This window comes from Toxotes jaculatrix, chromosome 10, assembly GCF_017976425.1.
Source record: "Toxotes jaculatrix isolate fToxJac2 chromosome 10, fToxJac2.pri, whole genome shotgun sequence".
In the NCBI taxonomy this organism is placed as follows: domain Eukaryota; kingdom Metazoa; phylum Chordata; class Actinopteri; family Toxotidae; genus Toxotes; species Toxotes jaculatrix.
The window spans coordinates 8870996-8891208 of NC_054403.1; the positions used below are offsets into that span (position 1 = coordinate 8870996).

A 20213-nucleotide genomic window follows, 5' to 3' on the forward strand; every position below is an offset into this window, starting at 1 on the left:
TCGTTTCTTCGTGATATAAGTCATAGGTGTGGTTCATTAACTGCCAGGGAGAAACAAAAACATTCAAGACGCCAGCCTGTGAGGACATGAATTGGGCACCTACTCTACAGTTGTCCTTTTGCCCCATCTGTTGGAGAGAAGCGGAAATAGTCCGTAATTACAATGGTGGACAATATTATACAAGAGGAGTTTGTCCTTTCCTGCTTAGCCAGCCTCGTGTAGCATGCAGGGAAACCCTGTTTCCCATAGAGCTGACCGTGTGTGATTTGCGGTAGCCCTAGAGCTCTGTGACGTCTGCACTTCATGACGGCACCCTTCCTTTCTCTCTCCAGTGGAGGCATTAGTCATCTTCCTCCTAGTCACACCAACGAGTCAGGACATGTTAGTCCTAACTCCTAATGACAAAACGAGATATGACATCTCAATACTCAGCACACTTTCACAGGGGTTTATTATGCAAGCTGTGTGGATCTGTGTTTTGGGAAGGGCGCTAATGTGCAGTTAGACAATAATTTAAGAGAAGTGATGGCACCAGGAAAATCCTCTTCCATTATCACCAACTGTTTACAAATTAAATCCACCAGTCTGTTGATTTTTTTTTTTTCTTCTCTGAAGTTTAACTGCCATAAAGGGGCAGTCTCAGCACTGATGCTTTGCAATTAAGGACGAGCTCATGGCTAGATCATGTCTTGAATTCATTTCTTTCTAAATGAAATATGAGATAAATTTTGTTTAATCTATAGAGACATTTCTTCCCAATTCCCTACACACTAAATGCATTGTTGCACCTTTATCTGGGCCAAACTGCTGAGTATCTGTGCCAATCACAGCTGTGTGAGCAGATTGCCAGCCAGACAGGCTGCAGTGTAAGACAGCCGGGCTCAGCCATGCCCCACTCTAGCACAGAGAAGACCTCTGTACATCACAAGTCCCTGCGCCTTCGTCCTCGCCCGGCCTCAGCTGTCCTGGACCTGTGGAGGCCCAACCCCGACCGAGACCTCTTCAGCCATTATAGTGAGGTTGGTTCACTATGTAGGCGGAGACGCAGGCCTGCTCCCACCATGCAACATTCTCCGGGGCAGCGACGGATGGCTGCTCGCTCCAGGCCTTGCTCTGTCATAGAGACCAGTGTTACTAGGGAGCCGCAGTCCACGGAGATGCACCACAGAGTAAGATGCCAAATAACAAACACAGGCACTCATGCATACGTTCACTGAAAGTAAACATGTAAATATTGACATACAAATGACAAGTAAGCAGTCCCATAAATATCCAAATTCACATTAATACTGGGTAAATGTATGTATATCCATTAGACATATTGATGTATCACTCCCTGATGTTGAAAGAATGAAAGTAGGAGGACAGAGTCTTACTAGCAGTCTCCACCAACTCACTGATAAATATAACCCAGGCCCATAATGAATCAAACACACACTACGGACTTTGAAGGGCAGCCCGGTACTAACCCAGTATTTATACACTGCTCACTGTTAGCTGCAACAATGCATGCATGCTCTGCCCCATTTATAGAGGCCTTTATTTCTGGATCCTGCTTTTCCCTCTGCTCACCTCCCCTTCTCCCTCTCTTATTCTTCTCCCCTCTCTCTCACCCTTTCTTTCTTTTCCTTTCTTTATGTGTGGCTTCTCTTTCTCTTTCTCTCTCCCTCACTCTCAGTCTTTCTCTGTGGCCAATTTTCTGCCTCATCGCTCCCATAAGCTCTACCTCTCATTGCCCTAACTCAGAGTCAGTTCATTTTAACCTGAGAGACTGCCTGGTTGGCATGATGTATAGTCTCTCATGGTTTGCTGCAGGGCATGCACACCGACCAATGCACCAGAATAGACTTGCTGGATGTGAAATACTTTAATTCACTGCAAAAAAAAAAAGGGGGACAAAGCAGTGAGGAAGATTTTTTTTAAACGTGAAGGGCAGGGGAGTGCATGCATTCACCTGTGTGTGCGTTGAAGTAACTTGGTATAGAATACAGGAGATGCCCTAACTACTCAGTACCCTCCAGGCCTTGTCTCGCCCCCCGGGTGTGTCACCATTAGAGCCCCCAGTCAGGGCATCTCTCCAGCGGTGCCGTTCATTGCCACTTCCCCCCAGCACTCTCACTGCCTTGGCGCTGCTCCTGCCTCAGTCAGGTACCATTGCATATTTTTCAAAATTTTAAATCAATATGCAGAGTTGTGATTGACGTGTATATTAAATTGATTACCTGTTTGTCTGTATGTCTGACCAGCAGACATGGGTCAGTCGTCTTCGTCTGTACGTCTGCGGTCTGGAGACTCCGGTAGCTGCAGGAGGGGGAGGCTGTTGAGACCTGGTTCAGAACCACTGCAGGTCAACATTGTGAGTCGCACGCTCACCCTCATAAACACACACACACACAAATACACATTGACCAAGTCCCTGCTTCTATTCTTTTTGTCTGTGAGGCCTTCAAGTTCTTTATTAATATTGTAAAATACTGTGACCACTGTACATATGATATTAGGTGCCTATACATACACACACACACATAACATATGTAATGTACACGTCACACTGAGATCATTTACCTGACAGAAATATTTTCAGAAATATGAGTAGATGTGAGATAATAGGATGATAATCTCTCACTGATACTGGTAATATGGAGATGACGGGGCATTGGTCAGTATTTCATAAGATAAGAAGGAACTGATCCGTGAAGATGGTGGTCATGTGGCTTAATGTCATCCGGTTCTCTTAGGCTATTACTCATCCTGAACTGTACACCTAACATTTCAATTTTTTTTTTTTTAATTTGACAAGAGCCACGCAGACAAACAAAGAGTGGGTTTCACGGCAGAAAGGGGAATAACATTAAATCATTTCTATATACATGGTGAGCTGGAATCTGTGAGAAATGTAACGTGTCTTTGTCAGTTGTGTAAAATTAGCTTCAGAGTATGTCGGAGTAATACTACTCAGGAAGTGAAACCAGGCATTTCAGAATCGGTGCTTTGATGTGCAAGTGGCCTCAGGGGGATTCTAGTGGAAGGAGATGCAGAGTTTTTCTGAAACATCCTGACGGGGTAGTGAACATTTCTGGGGCTGTGTCCAACATTTATTCCTACAGAACTGCAATGCATAGGGCTTAACGCTATTTACATTATTATTTGATCACACTAAACTGGATCTCAGCTGATTACCGCAAGCTTTAAGTTTTATCCTCTGTGCCACTTCTTTCTTTGATTCATTGAAAAGCATCATGGCGATGTTTCAAAGCATGTTTAATTCAGAATAATGAATACATATTCATTAGCATCTAGTATTAGAGGGGTATTTTCCCACTGAAATATTGAAGAATTCAATGATCAGTCTTTTTAGCATTGAATATGCACAGTCTTGTGAAGATATGTGGGTAGAGCTCATATTTTCTGCAGTCTACTCAAATTCAAACTATGTACAAGGAGTCAGTGAGGATTTACCACAGCATTTGAAGTACAATAAGCAGTCCACTTTCATGACAGAGATGCTGTCTACTCAGCTGTTGAATTATGAGCCCCAGGCTTTCAGTCCTGGCATGTCTTTTTCATTGAAATTTAGTAAACTGTGTCATTGAAGAGGTGATACTACTGCATTTAGGCTTTGATTATAAGTTTTTCTTGCTGGTCTAAATAGTGTTTGTGAGCCACTGTGCATTGTTGCCATGACACTCGCTGGCTCCTGTTCATCTTCTTGCTTCTATCTTTAGGCAGCCTTTTTAAAGTGTGAGCTAAATAGAGAAAGCATGTGGGTGAGAAAGAGAAAAAGGGGTGGGAGAGAAACAGAGAGGGGAAGAGAGATGCTCCCTTTGTATGTGCACTTTTGTGTCATGGCCCTCCCCTGGGGTAGGGAACGTGGACGCATAACACTGGAAATGTCTGATGTGTGTGTGTGTGTGTGTGTGTGTGAATGGTGAGGGGAGTTCATCTGTAGCAGACTCAAATGGTGGGATTTATGACTGCAACTTCAGCATGAAGGTAGCATATAAATGCATATAAATATACACACACACACAATATGACATAACATGGTAACGCAGTCACATGGATGGATGATGCTTCAACATGAAATCTGTGTTGCTGTCTTATTTCTGGTAAGTCATGCATTCTGTATTTGGTATGGTTCTCATGTCAGGGACGGATCTTCTGTTTGCGATAGAGCGCAGTGTATGTTACAGTCTTCCTGTTACGATGACTACTGGAGCCTGGAGGCCGCAGGCAGAGAGAAAGCATTCTCACTGCAGTGGATTAACTGCTAATGCTGACGCCTCTTTTCTCCCTTTCATTTAAATGGATTTCTCCCCCAGTCACTGCCCTCCTCTTCTCTTCTCTTCTCTTTTCTTCACTTCTCTCCTCTCCTCTTCTCCTCTCTTTTTTCCTCTTCTCTTCTCTCCTTTCCTCCAACAGACCCTAAGCAATAGAAGTCTTTGTTAATTCCTATGCAGATGAGAGGACAGCTTCCTGTGTGTTACTAATGCTGTGCCCGAAGCTCTGCTGTCAACTTGTCAGAAAGGGGGACTGTCTTATTAAAGGCGTCATGCAGCTTAAGAGTTTCAACAGAAATCTTATATGATTAAGTTTGGGCCAACCTGGGTCTGTCTGGTCATAATCATATTATGCAATGCTATCTATTTATTATGAACGCATGAGTCAGCAGGCAGTGGCTAGCTGGGCAAATAGTATGAAAAAGGACAATGTGGAGTTGAACAACTTCTCATGCACACTCTTTTTATGCACATCTGGGGAGAACCAGTGCTTATATGTCAATTTAACCACATAGATTGTGTTTTATATCTGCATCCCCTGTGCTACACCCTCTTTATAACACCCTGACACATATACGCACACTTTGCATGCCCTTCTGATGTATTCAGCATTCATCTGTCAGGGTGTATGAGTCATTGCATTAACGACTTCATTATTTGGTGAGGAATGAATAGCACCGGCTAGTGCTATCTCTGTCAAACACACTGTGAATGTGTAGCATTCGATTCACCCCGGGCTTTGTTTCCGAGCCCTGTGAGACAAACCATGGGAATAGGCCTTCCTCAAAATAACTGCATGTATGTACAGTTTGCACTCTGAGCCACAGGTGACCTAGAATCCTTTATCAGTGCTCATGTGGGTCGCCTGCCAAGGTACAGGCACGTATCTGCTGTGACTTACTGCAGCCACCAGCTAATGCTGTTTTGTAGGATGCGGTGGCCTCTTATGAATAGTAGTGCCGCTGACTGAATCTGAGCTGGTGGTTGTGTCAGATCCTCCCTCGGCTGTTTCTTCCAAAGAATGGGTATCAGCCTGTCAGGTGTGTGTGCGTGTATGTGTGTTGTTGGTGTTGGTGTTGTTGTTGGTGGTGGTGTGTGCATAGGCATGCGGCTCCATGCTTAAGTGGTGAGTGTTTTTGTGTGTGTTAGGAAGAGAGACAGAGAGGCTCAGGGCCTTTTCTCTTATATAACTGCTGAGAGGGTTTCCTTTTGCTCCCTATAAAAGCCATTTCAACTTTTATTTCAGATGGCTGCATGTTCCCGGGGACTGGAGGAACAGTGCTGTGTGTTAATTCTCTGACTCACTGGTGTATCCTGTTTTACAGTATCTCGGCCTTGTGCTCTGTATTTTGTCTGATCTTGCATGTCTGTGCATGCACAGATTTGTGTTAGTGCTTTCATGGAGTACATTCTGTTTTATACCTCATCAGGGCCAGTATTTCTATCCCTCCATCATCACCATGTTATGTTGCTGCCACAGAGGGACAGCGCGGCTATATTGGTGGATGGCTCCAGTAATGTCACAACATGCAGTGATTTCTGTTATGAGACTATATAAGGCCCAAGGCGCTCCAGCGCTTGTTATCCAGCATCACTTGTATCATTTGTGATAGTTTTCCCAGGCTGCTCAGGTGATTTTACCCACAGTCATCAGCTTCCACAGCATAACACACTGCAAATTTTTATGGCTATTTGACAGGTTTATATTAGGGATAAAGACATTTTCTGCTCTTAATTCAACACAGAAGAATGTCTCCTTGTGTTAGGTAATATGATGATCCTTTGTTTTATGACAACACCACTTTAAAGCAGAAACCCCACGGGCTCAAATGCTTTGCAGTTTTGTTTCACAGTGAGATCGTTGAACATTTATGTACTAATCCCACTGATAACTTTCCCTGTAGCCAATTCTTTTTACAACTTTAACTTTACACTCGACAAAAATAATAACCTACAGTTGTATATTTCTCGTTGCAATCTGATTATCCATTGCCTGTCTTCAGTACATTGCATTGTACAGAGGAGGTTGTGAGGTCCTTCCAGTGTTTAATGGCACCTGAAAGTTACTCGATGTCTTCCTAAATTCATATTTTTCAGTGAGGGTTACAATTTACAAATCTATTTGTAATCTGGGGCTATTCATGATCTGGGTATAAACAAAGGAACTTAAGAATTCAGCTGTAAAAGCTGGAATTGCTGGAAATGTAAAGCACAAAATACTTCACATTTTGGAGATTGCATCAACTCTGTCTTGTGCCATACCATGGCTCAAGCCTTCCACACAGGACATCTACTAACCTAACTGGCAGTTTGCCATTACATTTTAAACAGTCTAATTTATTAACCTAAGTAGTGACAGTTCATAAAGTGCAAATTGTTTGCACGATTGGTTGTTGCTACGTACTAAAACACTCATGATCAGATCTCATACTAGCTAAAAAAAAATGTTCTCAGAGTGTTCTCAGAATCTAAGGCCACGTTCATACCTGACATTAACATGCGTCTCCACATACATCACTTGTTATCAGATCATACCTCCACATGCAAATAAACACGTGCATCATTTCCGTTTTCAAAGACCAAATGCGTTGTTGTTTTTAGCCGGAGGCAGCAGTGCGCTTCCCGTGCCTAGTCCACCGGAAAGAAAAAGAAGAAAGAATCAGAATAATACAAACTGGGCCTACTCCTTCTCTGTGCTTTGTCAACATACAGGCCGATTTCTACTGACTGTTGTCTTGGGGATCATGCGTGATTTACTATAAATTGTCTGTCTGTATCTTTAAAACTGACCCAACTTAATCCGCCTGACTTGGAAATTTCCCACAAATAATGTGTGTGTATATATATATATATATATTCATTATTTTTTCAGTTCATTCATTGTCAGCCAAGTGAGCTGTTGTCTCTACAAGGAAAAAAAACCAACAAACTACATATACAGCAACATTCCCAGTGGCCAAAACTTAAATGGAGGAGCATTTAGTAAAGTCATTTAAAAGACACACCACATATCTGCAGCCTGCAGCTCCTTATTGTTTAGTACTTTCTGGAGTAAATTTTTTTTTTCTCCTGAACTTCTTAGGATCTTAGTATGTTTTCATATTTGAGCAGATTTTAAATTTAGATATAGGAATAGCAAGCCCAGCTACATACCACATTTACTGTCTTGCAGTCATCCTTGACTTTTTTATGAGCTCAGAAGAAATCTTGGCGATGATCCATCGAGTAAGATAACTGACTTTTTCTGAGCATTTTACTTTTATTTTTATTATTTTAAGTTTCTAGACAACTGCTGTGATCTAAATATATGTTAATGGAGCATTTGTTCTATGAGTAAAATACATAGCTCCGGCCCTGGTCACTTTGTCCTTACTCTAAAAAAATGAGACAGGAGCCAACTGCCTATACAGTGTTCTGCTAGTTAGAGTGTATCCTGCAGGCCTCTGTGAAAGACGGGCTGGATTTTTCTGGCAGCTGCCACTTCTTGTGTACATTATTTAGATTAACTTTCTGCCTCTGACCTCCCTGGCTCCCTGCTACACCACATGCAGTGTCAGAGAAAACCCTCCATCACATACACGTATTATGCAACCCCCTCGCTCGCTACTTCTTCCTCATTCCCCCTCTCCGTCCGCCTTCCTTCCTTCCTGACCTCAGAGCTCGTCATCCCTCCCTCCATCACTCCCGTCTCTGTTTTCTCCTTTCCTCAGATCAAGTTTTCTCTCCCCCACTGTTTTTTTCTTCGCTCCCTCACCTCATCTTCCCTCATTCACTTCATCCTCCCATCCGTTCCTCCCTCCAGGCATGTGAAAACACCTGCTTCCTGCGGCCTGTTGTGCGTATGTGTGTGTGGGTGAGTGTTTGTGTGTGTGAGTATAAGGGTATGCAGCTTTCTATGTGCATCCCTTCCTGTGTGTAGTCATATATTTTAGATGACAGGCTTGTTAGTGAATGTTTTACAGGCCAGCAGTATTATCAGCCTGCGTCTATGAAGTCTATGATGGGAGGAATTGACCTATCATCAAGAGGTAAGGTGCTGAGAAACACTGAATGCCAAACACGCCTGCACCTAAATATTGCTTCACTGCAGAGTTTTGCATTTCAATCCGCTGCTCTGCTTTTGAACTCTCGTGGCGTGGAAGCCGTGAGAATATAAAATCATTTTAGCAGAGGACAGGTGGAGCTGTAGATTTTTGTGCCCACTCCCCCTTTACAGTGAGTTACACATCTGTGGCATGTAGCATAGGCATGACAGTTGATTAGAGTGGGTGAGTGGGCTCAATATTGCCAGCAGCAGAGTCTCAGATAATGTGAATAACCTCACCAGAAATGTTACAATAAAAATATAAAGAAATTCTACTCCCAAAGGGCCTAGAACAAATATCCAACAAACACTGCATGCAAATGTGGCAGTGAGAGATCTGAGGAAGGATGGGAAGACACTACTGCTCTTACCTCCCGGTGTTTTGGGGCGCAGGTGGCTGGCAGTGCTCTGATGAATGGTGACACTAGCGAGTACGCTCAGTACACTCACAACCAGCACAGTAGTTCAGTTCAGTACAGTAAAGCAGTGCTGGCTCAGGCAGCCAACCAACCAGATCCTGGCATAGGTCATTTGGTTTGCTGGACTCTCAAATGACCAGTTTGTGGGTTTTATTTAAGTACACACTGGCACTGATGCTGAACAGAAACATAAATAAATGGCAAACTGTAGTGTTCCTTAATGCTTCCTTTTTGTTATGGTTTGGAAAAAGCCACAATGCTATCTTTGGGGAGCTTGTTATAGTGTCTTTTAGCAGAGGCACTGTTTTCTCTCTATGGGGAAATTTTACAGAAATTTCAAACTAACCAAACCTTCTCTGAAGAGTGTAGAACGTGAGAGATTTCATTTTGAAAATGTTCAGAATTGTTAGTAATTGAATATGTTCTCTTTCACTCTTTAGATGAATCAAGGAGGTGCTTCAATGGATATGTAAAGGAGACAGAAGGTGTACTAGGGAGCTCACGGGTCAGAGATCAAGAGTGTCAGAAAAATAGAAAATGCTGAAATGAAATTAATAGTGATGAATAGGTGGTCTAAATGAAATTCTTTGCAAGTGTAACCACAACATCATAAAGTATAACTGGATAATATAATGTCACCTCTTTAAAAAATACTTTAGCATTTGTGAAAATAAGCTTATTGATGTCCTTTCAACATTAAGATATGAAGATTCATACCACTCTCGTGTTTATAGGGAAAATATGAAACTACAGCCAGCAGCCAGTTAGCTTAGCTTAGCACAAAGACTGGAAACAGGTTGAGACGGCTAACCTGGCTCTGTCCAAAGATGACAAAATCAGCACCTCTAAAACCCATCTTATATCTCTGATTTTAACTCCTATAACGTCTACCACTTAGTTGAGTGCAGTAACTCTGAGTTTTAGCATTATCACAAAGTTATTTCTGTTGGCAAGAGAGCAAATAATTGTATTCCCCAAAATGTTGCACTGTTCCTTTAATGTTTATACTAACCCTTGGTCTGAATTGTCGAGCAGTGGTGTCAGTAAATACTGAGAGTTACCCTCAGTGGTTCCAGTATTAATTGGATCTTTAATAGAGGTTCAGAGGAAGAGTGTTGAGCTGTATTTTATGCCACTCATGCCACAGTTAACCTGCTTTCCCCATAAAAAATAAAATACAGCTATCAAAGTAGGATAGTAGTGGCCAAGTTTCCATCACAGAAGAGTGGAAAACAGGTGAGATGTATATTAAATTAGCTTCATATTTTATGTATCGCCTCTGCAAGCTTGTCTTCAAAAGCCTTTTTATTCCACAAGAGACTTTGTATACCCTAAATTCTGGCAGTGTTTATACAGAGACTTTCTGTCTTCAGTTTCCCTGCTAGAACTGCACAATGTTATGCAGACTCACTAGAGGCTGACATTAAGAACACAGTCTCCAGAACACACAGGCATTGCACTGGTTTATCATGAAATAATAATTCATTTCTACTGGTCCCATGGTAATGCCATGAATGAGTAAGAATATTTCTCTTGAAGCCGTTTGGTCTAGGAATGTTGGGATATCACTGGTGATGTCTTTAACCTTAATTTCTCCACGCTACTTGGCATGACCTCCCTTTTCTATCATTCTATTTTATCTATCGTTCTCTTTTCTCTATGCTCTGACCCACTGACTCGCCTGGACACTACCAGCCAAATTGAGCTGAACGAATAAACAGCTGATGTCTGAACAATGGTGACAAAACTGTGTTCAGGAAAAGTCCAGCGATTTATTTTTAGGGCACTTTGTGGCTGGAAGGACTGGGAGGAAGCAGGAAGTCAGTGTGGTTGTTGTGGGGATGGGAGCTGAACAAAAGAAATGGAGCAGACTAGAGGGGAAATGGGTGTGGTGGGCTTTGCCTCCCATTAGCCAAATACCTTCTGACCACAAAGAGATTCATTCGCTAGCAGAATGAATTTTATATTTTTATTCAAGGAGAGACTTTCTGAAGACGTAGCTCGTTGGCTAAAGGCCAGTAGAGTCAGGACTGACCTCAGAGCCACAATTAGACCTAAAGAGCTGATCTCACACCAGTATATAAACATGAAGGAGTGTGGTCAATGTTCTTTTAAAACAGATATAAAATTCAACCAGTTCATTATACTATATCTCTACACAGAGTGGTCATATCATGAGCAGTATTCATTGTTTATCTGGAATATTTTACCCCCATTTATCTGAAGGTGAGAGGTGCAAACACCAGTCCTCGTGTTTGTCAGTATGGCAGTGATGAATCATGCCAGTAGTGTAGCAAACGCCTGCTGCCTAAAGTAGCAGAGCTTCCTTCCTACATCCTACCAGGATACTACTAACTGTAGAAGAAGCACTGAGGCATAAATTGGGACTTTTTGCTCGGCGGTCATCAGGCGATTACACTTGGCTTTTTGGCAGCATTGCTTCAAACTTGTTCAAGGAAGGTGTTGAGGATGTGCTTTGTACTCACATCTGTTTGTAATATTCATTGACAGGAGATTGAGGCACACTCAAAGTCTGGAGAGAGTTCATTTTGATGACATTAGATTGGCCTCTGCTATTTCCAGATGATCTTCCCCCTCTGACTTAATTGGACCGTGGGTTCTGATGTGCACTGTAGTAGTTCTTTCATGGGGGAAAAGATGTCCCAATCTACTGGAGAGTGCACAGCTGCCTCTGTGGAAGGGGTTCAGGGTCATTTTCCCAAGAGAGGGTGAATGGTGAGATCATGAGATTGACTCTCAGTTTGTTGCTGTGGCTGCAGTAATACACATTATAGCAACCCTGGAGATAAGGAGACTACAAAACCACAAAGCAAAGTTTATCATTTAGCTTTTAATCTATTAAAGGGTTAGGTGGAAGCTTGTATATTATTTACTATTACTTTAAAGTGTAGTTAATGCACATACAGTGCATATAATAAGATGTACATTTGGATGATACAGTGCAATACAGTACAGTAATACAGTGGTCCTGTTATAAACAGATGGAGGCTTAGCATATAGAAGCCTAATTTAGCTGATAAAGAAATGGTCAAATTTAAAGATGCTAGCATGATTATGTCACACTTGTCCTTATGTTAGTCAAACATACAATAGTATGATTCCCTCACAATAATTGCAGTCCTGAACACTATGCGAGTCATATTAATTAGCAGCATCAGTGCTTGTTGTTCTTGTAATTCGCATACAGTATGTTTAAGTAGAGCCTTATTTAACATGTGATCCTCCACTGGTGGGAGATATTCTCCCATTTTTACAAACTCTGCCTCTCCTCTGTATATGTATGAGTATATTAGCATTGGTGTCTGTGCAGATTTAGACTTTCAGATGTGACCTTTGTTGTCTAAATGTCAGCGAGATTGGAGAGGGAGCCCACAGAGGTAGGGCAGGCTTATGTAACAGCTCACTCTGCGTTTCACACACACATGCACACACACAAGCACAGAGCAGCACACAAGGAAAAAAAAGAAAAAAGCTTGTTTGAGGACGGTTGTCATATCTCAGCTGTGATGTCTCGTACAGCCTTCTGAAACTCACTGAAAGCCTGGCTTTCAGGAGCCATTGCTTTTATCAGCATGTATGTGCAGAAAGTGCCCTGGAAATTATTCATGGCTTTAAAAATACTGATATAGTGCATTCCTTTGGTGTTATTCTTTTAAACTTATTCTGAGATCTTTTGATCCATCCCAGAGCTCTCAGCTGAATGTGAAGACACAGTGTAGTTTGGAGAGGGTGTGTGTCTCCATGTGTGCGTTTGATGGTTGACTAGGTGGTGGCTGGTTTGGGAGTGTGGAGACTTAACTGAACTAATTCTCCTGTATGTGTTCATTCATGATCGTGTTGTGCTCTATTTGTGATCTGCCGATGACGGGAGGCACGGACACCAGGACAAGTGCTGCAGGCCGGCATGTGCTTATGTGTAGTACAATGTTCACCTCAAGTTTCGCTGTGAACATGAAGTCCAAAATAATGATGTTCATGCCAATGGCAAACACATGCGTCAGATGGAAACTGAAGCCATCTTGTCAACAACTCACTCACAACACTGAGCCTTAAAGGAAAACTGCACTGAAAAACTTCTCAGAACACTCCAGAAGCATAATCCTCTTCGCCACTATCCATCCATATGTTCATTATGTTCCAACAGTCTGACTTTGCCAAAAGATATCAACCTGCGACTGTGCTTGTTTTATATTGGCCCTGAGCATAAAGAACTAACCGAGCTGTCTATTTACTGTCTATTTACTGACGTTTCTACACTTTCATTCCTGCCATGATGCTTTTAATTTCAAGCTGACGACAGTCTCTGTCCTCTCTAATTGACCAGACTACTCACAACAACCTGCAACTTTAGTTCTCACTGCTACAAGAATATATCCATGGTACTTTGAGGGCACAAATGATAAATCCAAGAGAGTAATGTAGTTTCTTTTACAAAATGTGTGCATGTCTTAATGTCTTTCTGAGCCCAGGACATCACATGCATTACCACCCATCATTTTTCTTGGGGAAATTGAAATAGTATGGGCAACCCTCAGTACTTCTGATAATCTTATCCTGTTCCACAAAATTGGAGGCATTTCTTAAGTTTTGAGCGCTGCATATGCACCTTCTCTAGTTGAGGGTGTGGAGCTGTACTTGTTTGAGCTTTCAACCTCAATTTTTTTTAATGTCTTTAATTATTAGAGTAAGTTAGCTGAGCCCTATGTTTTATTTCAGATTATGTCCTCATACACACTCCTGCTCCACCAGGGCAGTTTTAGGTTAACAAGGTTGCTCAAGGGCACATCAATGGTGGTAACGAGGTTGGGACAGTCTCACTAACCAGTTGAGTTCCCCTATGCAACACCGGTAGTTAAGATGTTTCCCTACCTCTGTAGTGCTAAAATAAATAGTATAGTATAAATCCAGCTTTGAAAGTGTGTGTTCTTGTGTCATTGTTTCAGCATTCACAGTTAAAAAGATTATTGAAATATATCTACAAACATTAAAAAGGACCTCATCCTTCATAATAAACATAGTGTATAGTTATTAAATCAAAGAGAAGCTTTGACGATTTTACACATGAAGCTCCATTTATAAGTCCCAGGAAAGATGTGGTTGTTTACCTGTTAGAGAAGATAAACATGGTGTCAAGTTTCATTATGGGAAGTGGAGGAGCCAGGCTTCTTGGAACTTCACCTGTACCAGGGACTGAGTGACGATACAGCATCTTGACCTGTTGACCTACATTTTGCAGACCTTCTGCATTGTGAATTGAGCAAATTAAACTATTTCATTGTTTAATACAATATTTTCAAATCTTAAAGCCTGCCCAAATGTGGATTTTGCCAGAGAGTAAAAAATGAAAGTTAGACCTGTGACTCTAGACACTGAGCTTTACAGACTATTTGCTATATTAATTTAACATTTGTAGGCCTATAAATGGCATACAGCATTAGATGAGGGTACAGAATGTTTCCCTCTCATGTCGCTGTACTGCCCCAAATAGCATCACATTCTTCTAATTCTGCTAATACACTAACTTAGTTTGGTCTAGAAATGTCTGTATTCAGAAGTGTTTTATAAAATGCAATAATTTAGAATCAAACCGATAAAAACTGCGTTTTCATTAAATATTTTTGATCATGTAGAGAAACTTTTGAATTGCCAGGGACGGCCCCTTGAAGTGACTGCAGCTTGCATCTGTGATGTCTGTGTGGTGGACCAGTGGTATATTTGGTTGATTATCAGATCAACTGGGGGTGTACAGTATGTGATTGATGCGTGGCCACACACAAACAGCAGAAGAGGCTGACATTATGCCAATAAAATTATAAAATGGTGATCACTTTAAGGAACGTGCATCCATTACTCTGACATTTATTCTCCTTCATCACGGGCTGTTAATGATAAATAATAAATCACCACGGCACTGTGATATTTTTAGATGGGGTGGGAGATGAATGAGGTTATGATTCTGGCCTCTGTGGTCGATGTAGTCAGCGAGGGGCTGGCTGTGCCCCTCCCCCGACTGTAGGTGATGGCTGATGCCGGTAGTCTTGCAGTGGAGCGCTGATCAGTATTAATTCAGGACCGCCTCTCAGCCTCACAGCCGATCTCCCTGGTCCCCACTCACCGGAAGGCAGCTCGGCAGCTGCGAACAGCCTGCGCACAGCCTCTCTCTTGTTTGCTTTGAGAATCTATTGGCCCGAGAGTCGGTCGGTTTAGGGGAAGAGGCGAAACACCGGCAGGTGTTGACTAGCGGGGAGAAATCGCGGTGCAGACTGATGACGATGATGATGGTGAGGATGATGCATCTCTTCCCGTGCCTTTATGAATTACATCGCGTAGTGTGAAGAGGCGTAGGGGCATCGTGTTTCTCTCTTTCTCTTTTTTTTTTTTTTTTCATTTCTTGCCTAACTGTAATGGTGGATGTATTGGTCGCTTTGAGGCTACGTGTCTAGACGGGGGGAGCCTGAATACCGCCCGTCTCTGAGAGCGCATCTCAGCATCGGCCCGCAGCGCTGCGCCATGGCCTTGGATGTCCAGACTTGCGCGGTGTTTACGGTGATCGCGGTGCTGGTGCTTGTGAACGTGCTGTTGATGTTCATCCTCGGTACTCGTTAATGGATCTGCGCTTGGGGCCCGGTTCGCAGCGCACCACACTTTCACACAGGAGAGGAGAGAAAGGCAGTGCGCGTTGGTCGAGAGCGGGGACACCCGGCGCTCCATCACGGCTACGCGTTGAAATGAATGACGTTGGTACAACATAATGTATTTCTGTGATCCCCCCCCCCCAATCCTTCGTTATGTCTTGTGTCCTCTCACCGTTTGTGATAGCTAGTGGTGTTTGGTGGTGGTCGTAGTTGTGCGGATACAGATCTGTGAAGCATCTTACCTTTTCTGTGGTGACTGGAAATTCATATCCCTCGCATATAAATATGACCCCCCCTTCACCACGTCGATCTCCCCCTCTCCCCCATGTTGTATATTGTGGATTATGCGCATGGATTAATTTTATTCTGTAATAATTCTTTAGATGAAAAAAATGAACCCGATGGTTGGTTTTTTTAACCACACTCTACTGCTGCGTCAGGACTTGTTTTGCCATTGTGCTCCACTGTAGCCACATCTACGATATGGCAGCTAATAGCTGAGCAGTGATCTCTCCACTGAAGTAAATGTGATATTTGTAACAAATAACGTGTGGAGAGGAGGTTTGTGCATCATAGACTCTGGAGGATCACTGTAATCTCATCTGAACAGTAACCAATAGCAGGCAGGGCTAGGCCTAATAAAGGAGGGCCTCAGTCACTCCAGGTTTCCCCCATTTTAGATGCAGCTAAACACAGCTCCCATTTCATATCCCACAATATTCACATTTCTCCCGTTTGCAACATCTCAGCGTCGCACCTGTCTCTGAAGCCCACACGTTATTACACCTGGTCACTCAGTAGTGACTAATAAAAAATGTGTCTGTAAATGTGCATATTTCCTACAGATATAATGTCCTCCAAGTGGAAAGGCTTGTCAGATGGAGACAAAAATGCCCATTTCCTTTTCTTCCACATGCAGTGCCATAATCTAATAAAGGATTGGAGGCAGGTGTCATGAATGTTGAATGAACGTCAGAAATAGATATTCTAAAAGCCTATCCCAGAGCTGTCCGTGACAGTCCTATTAATAGTGATGGCAGACTGGCTAGGTTTTTTGAAGATACTGTATGTTCTCTCTCACACTCAGGCTAAGTGCTGTGTATTTTTTTTGTGTGTGTGTATAGTTAAGTGTTAAATGCTGTACTATAGGTGCAGAAAGAAAGGTTTGGCGGCCATGTATTATGAATATAGATACCTCCATCACATGCTGTGGCATGTGGGCCGGTGTTTTCATCACTGTGGTACAAGCCATAAACAGCCTTCCTTGCGGGGACCCCCACAGGACAGTAAACATTGCATCATAATGTTATATACTGTAGTGCTTATGGCTCACTATGGCTGGCAGTGATAGCACGCTGCTACTTACAGATGTGTATTCACATGTAAGCATGTGAGCATGTTAAGCTGCGTGTGTGTGTCTGTGTGAGATAGTCTTGAGTGGGTGTTATCTGTAGATCCTCTTTGAATCTGAGTCCTGCACACGTCCCAGGTGTTCACACATTTGTATTCCCTCCAGGGCAGGTGCCTTCTAATAGAGTTCTGTTAAATGCTGTGCAGTCAGAAGTGTCAATGTGCGGATGGTGTGTGTGCGAGCGAGACAACAGTGTGTGTGAGGACGTGTGTGTATTTCTCACCGGTTTTAGGCAGAGCATCTTTGATTGGCTCCCAGACTCAGGGTATAAGTGTATTACATAACAGGGTTGGCAGACACAGGGAGGACGGACCGCGAGACTCACTCAGTGCGTCGGAAAGAGAAGCCTCTTTCTGGAATACAGCACCTCGTTACTCGACATCTCAGGCTCAGCTCTTACGGAGGACCATCACCTCGACCACTTCCAAAAGGGATTTAATTATCATGATTGTATGAACCGGACTTCTCCATGCATACACTCTCTGAACAGTTACATGCCACAAACATGGTAAGGCTGGCTAAAGGCGTGTGTGTGTGTGTGTGAGAGAGAGTGTGTGTTTGCTCAGGGATGCTGTAGGTGCTTTGGTGCAGCTGTTCTATGGCTAGAGATAGAGGAGGATGTTGGAATGCAGTGGAGCTGCCAGTGCAGTGAATGCTGATGTGTTGTGCTGCAAAGATGATATAAGCCAGTGAATCGGCTTTTTACTCTTACATATTTCCTTGTCAGTCTCCATGTCTGTGCTTGAACGTGAACCATAAAGCATTGTCATATATGTCCACGTACAGGGACAGATTCCTCTGCGTTCATTTGCATTGACCCAAATACAGGTTTTGCGGTTGAAAGACGGCTGTTTCACACTCTGAACTTTGATGTTGTAACTGCAGTGTAACCACAGTGATGACATAGGTCATTACAGCTGGTAGACATACAGGTAATAATGAGTATTGTGGCAACACTTCTCTGTGTGTTTGTGTCTGTGTGTTTACTATATTGCCATTTGATCAAGCTAGGTATGAGCCTGTGCTAAAGTAGGAATTGGGAAGATTGATTATGTAATGCTTTTAATTTATTCAGACATGTAGAGGGAAAAAGGATGCAATGTATTGGAGAGGGCAGTGCAGATCTCATTAGGGGGATGGAGGGATGAGGGGAAGGAGAGGACCAACCAAGGAGGAACATTGGCTGTGAATGGATCTCTGTCTCTCTCTGCCTTGCTCTTTCTGTCTGTTGCCCATATTACAGCAGATTGATGGGGGCTGGAGAGATTGTGCTTGGAGTGAATGTGGCTGAAAATGGAGTGATGCTGGGGAGGGGGGGGCGCCTCAGTGCCAGGGCTCATCTGTTTGTTCTATGGGTGCTGTTTCAGACAGAGGTCCTGATGTCAGGTGGTGATGGTCAAGCAGAACTGATTTGGCTTCAACTAGTTATTCCAGCATGTTTTTTTTTTAAACCATCCATTTGTGTAATAAATGTTTTAAATCAAATTCCTCTTCCTGAATCAACAATGATTTTTTAATCTTTTTGAGCACTATTCATTGGTCCTGTTTCCATGGCAGCGTGACACATGTTTCTGCGGTAATCCTCCTCTCTTCCTGTAGCGGCAAGCTTTGAGATATAGGCTGGAACTATTGTTACCCCAGCTGCCAGCCCTATGTGATACCTGATTAAATCAACCTACTCAAAGACATCTTTGATGTAAAACCTGCATGCAGAGGCCTGCATTATTATGTTTTACATCAACAAGGAAATTATCATGTTAGCAGATTCTGCAATGTGATAGACTTGTCATGTCAGTAGTCTGTCTGCTCACACACACAGACAACCGCACACCAAAATTTTGGAAATATTCTGGTGCATCCTGAAGTGTCCTTGCCTCATCCCATCATCTTGTCAATACCAGTGAAGCATCCTCATCTGTCGCCATGACTACGGCTGTTCTTTCCCTTCCAGGCATGGACGTCCCTCCCTATGTTCACTCCTCTCCCCTGATTGGCTTATATCCCCTGTAGCTGTCTCAATAAGCCATCGGGGAGGTACGCTTGTCTACAGGTTGAAGGGGCAACGTAGATGCTGAGTCTGAGAGCTTAGATCCTCTTGGGGGGTTCGGATGAATACAAACAAACACACGCACAATCTGCAGTTTCTCATGAACGTTCTTACAAATACACTGCATCAGCAGGAAGGTAGAATAGCATTTTTTTTGTGCTGGAGTGATGAGGTGCATTTTAAAAGGTTTTTCTCATCTAGGGATTTCATTTTATAACAGGCAAAGCAATCTGAACTGACTGAGGGAAAACGCCACTAGCTCCATTTAAGAAAACAATAACACTAGCTCAGTATTAATATGCAGAAGCCTCAATACAAATACAGAACTAATTTTATGTCCATCCATGTGACAAACCTGTCTCCAGGCCTTTGATAACTCCTTACCTAGAGCCTAAGCAGCTCCTGTCAGGCTTGGTTAGCGCTGGGTGCTCTGCCCAGAGCCCCAGGGACTGGATGCATGGTTAGCTGTGGACGGGAGAATGCTGATGAACACTACTTTGGAGAGAACAATTGGAACAAACAGTTGGAGCTGTGCCACAGATGCATACACAGGTTTAATGCATGCAAGTGTGGCTGCACGTGTGAGCGTACCCATGTGTGTGTATGCAAGTCTCAAGGCAACAAAGCTAAGTCCTCAGTGTGATGGATAGTGGTGCTGTTTGGTAGGTGGATGATGTCAGACTCAGGTCCTTCTCAGAAACATCGTCCCCTGTCTCTTGTCCTTTAATGAGAACAACCTTTAGCCTCTCCAAATCCCCTAAAGAATACTGATCACCTGACAGGCTTTCGTGCCTTTACATACTATAGCCGGTGCATGCGCATAAAGTAATACTCCACTCGTGTTGCATGCACACAGTTTCACTTCATTAAAAAATTTGTGTCGCATAATGTCCACATTATTTATTCATGATGTTAAAATCAATAGAAAAGATATGATGAGTCATCCTTCCATGTTTTGTCAAAGACTGTGCTGCAGATAAAATAACAAGCCCTGGTGACAGCATGAAGGAAGGGAGATTATCCCTTCACATTTGTTTGCTCCTCAGCATTTATATTACATTAACACATGTAATTATTCTAATGTCATAATGGGCCAATTACCATCCCTGTGTGGAGACTGGTGCTGTGCTTCTGAACGCTGTGTTGTTTCTCCACTAATGGCTCTGCCTTTTTTGTGTTGCCGTATTTTGTTGTGTTGTACTGTGGTCTGTGTTAGCTATTGTGTTGTTATATTTGCAATCCCTAAGCTGCCAGTGGGCCCTGGCTTTGAGGGTGTGTATTTGCATCCATTAGTAATCTGAGTGGGTTTAACAACA

General features: G+C 42.9%; 1 protein-coding gene across 5 annotated transcripts in view; it reads left to right on the forward strand.

Moving 5' to 3' along the window:
* The window catches only part of LOC121188026 (spermatogenesis-associated protein 13-like), a 38022-nt gene that overhangs the window by 3533 nt on the left and 14276 nt on the right, over window positions 1–20213 (forward strand). For 3 of the 5 annotated variants that reach the window (XM_041047511.1, XM_041047513.1, XM_041047515.1), the window contains exons 3-5: window positions 831–1169; window positions 2022–2148; window positions 2247–2356. In XM_041047511.1, the coding sequence (XP_040903445.1) occupies window positions 831–1169; window positions 2022–2148; window positions 2247–2356 (576 nt within the window). The remainder of the gene's footprint in view (window positions 1–830; window positions 1170–2021; window positions 2149–2246; window positions 2357–20213) is intronic. The other 2 variants (XM_041047512.1, XM_041047516.1) reach the window with 2 other exon arrangements.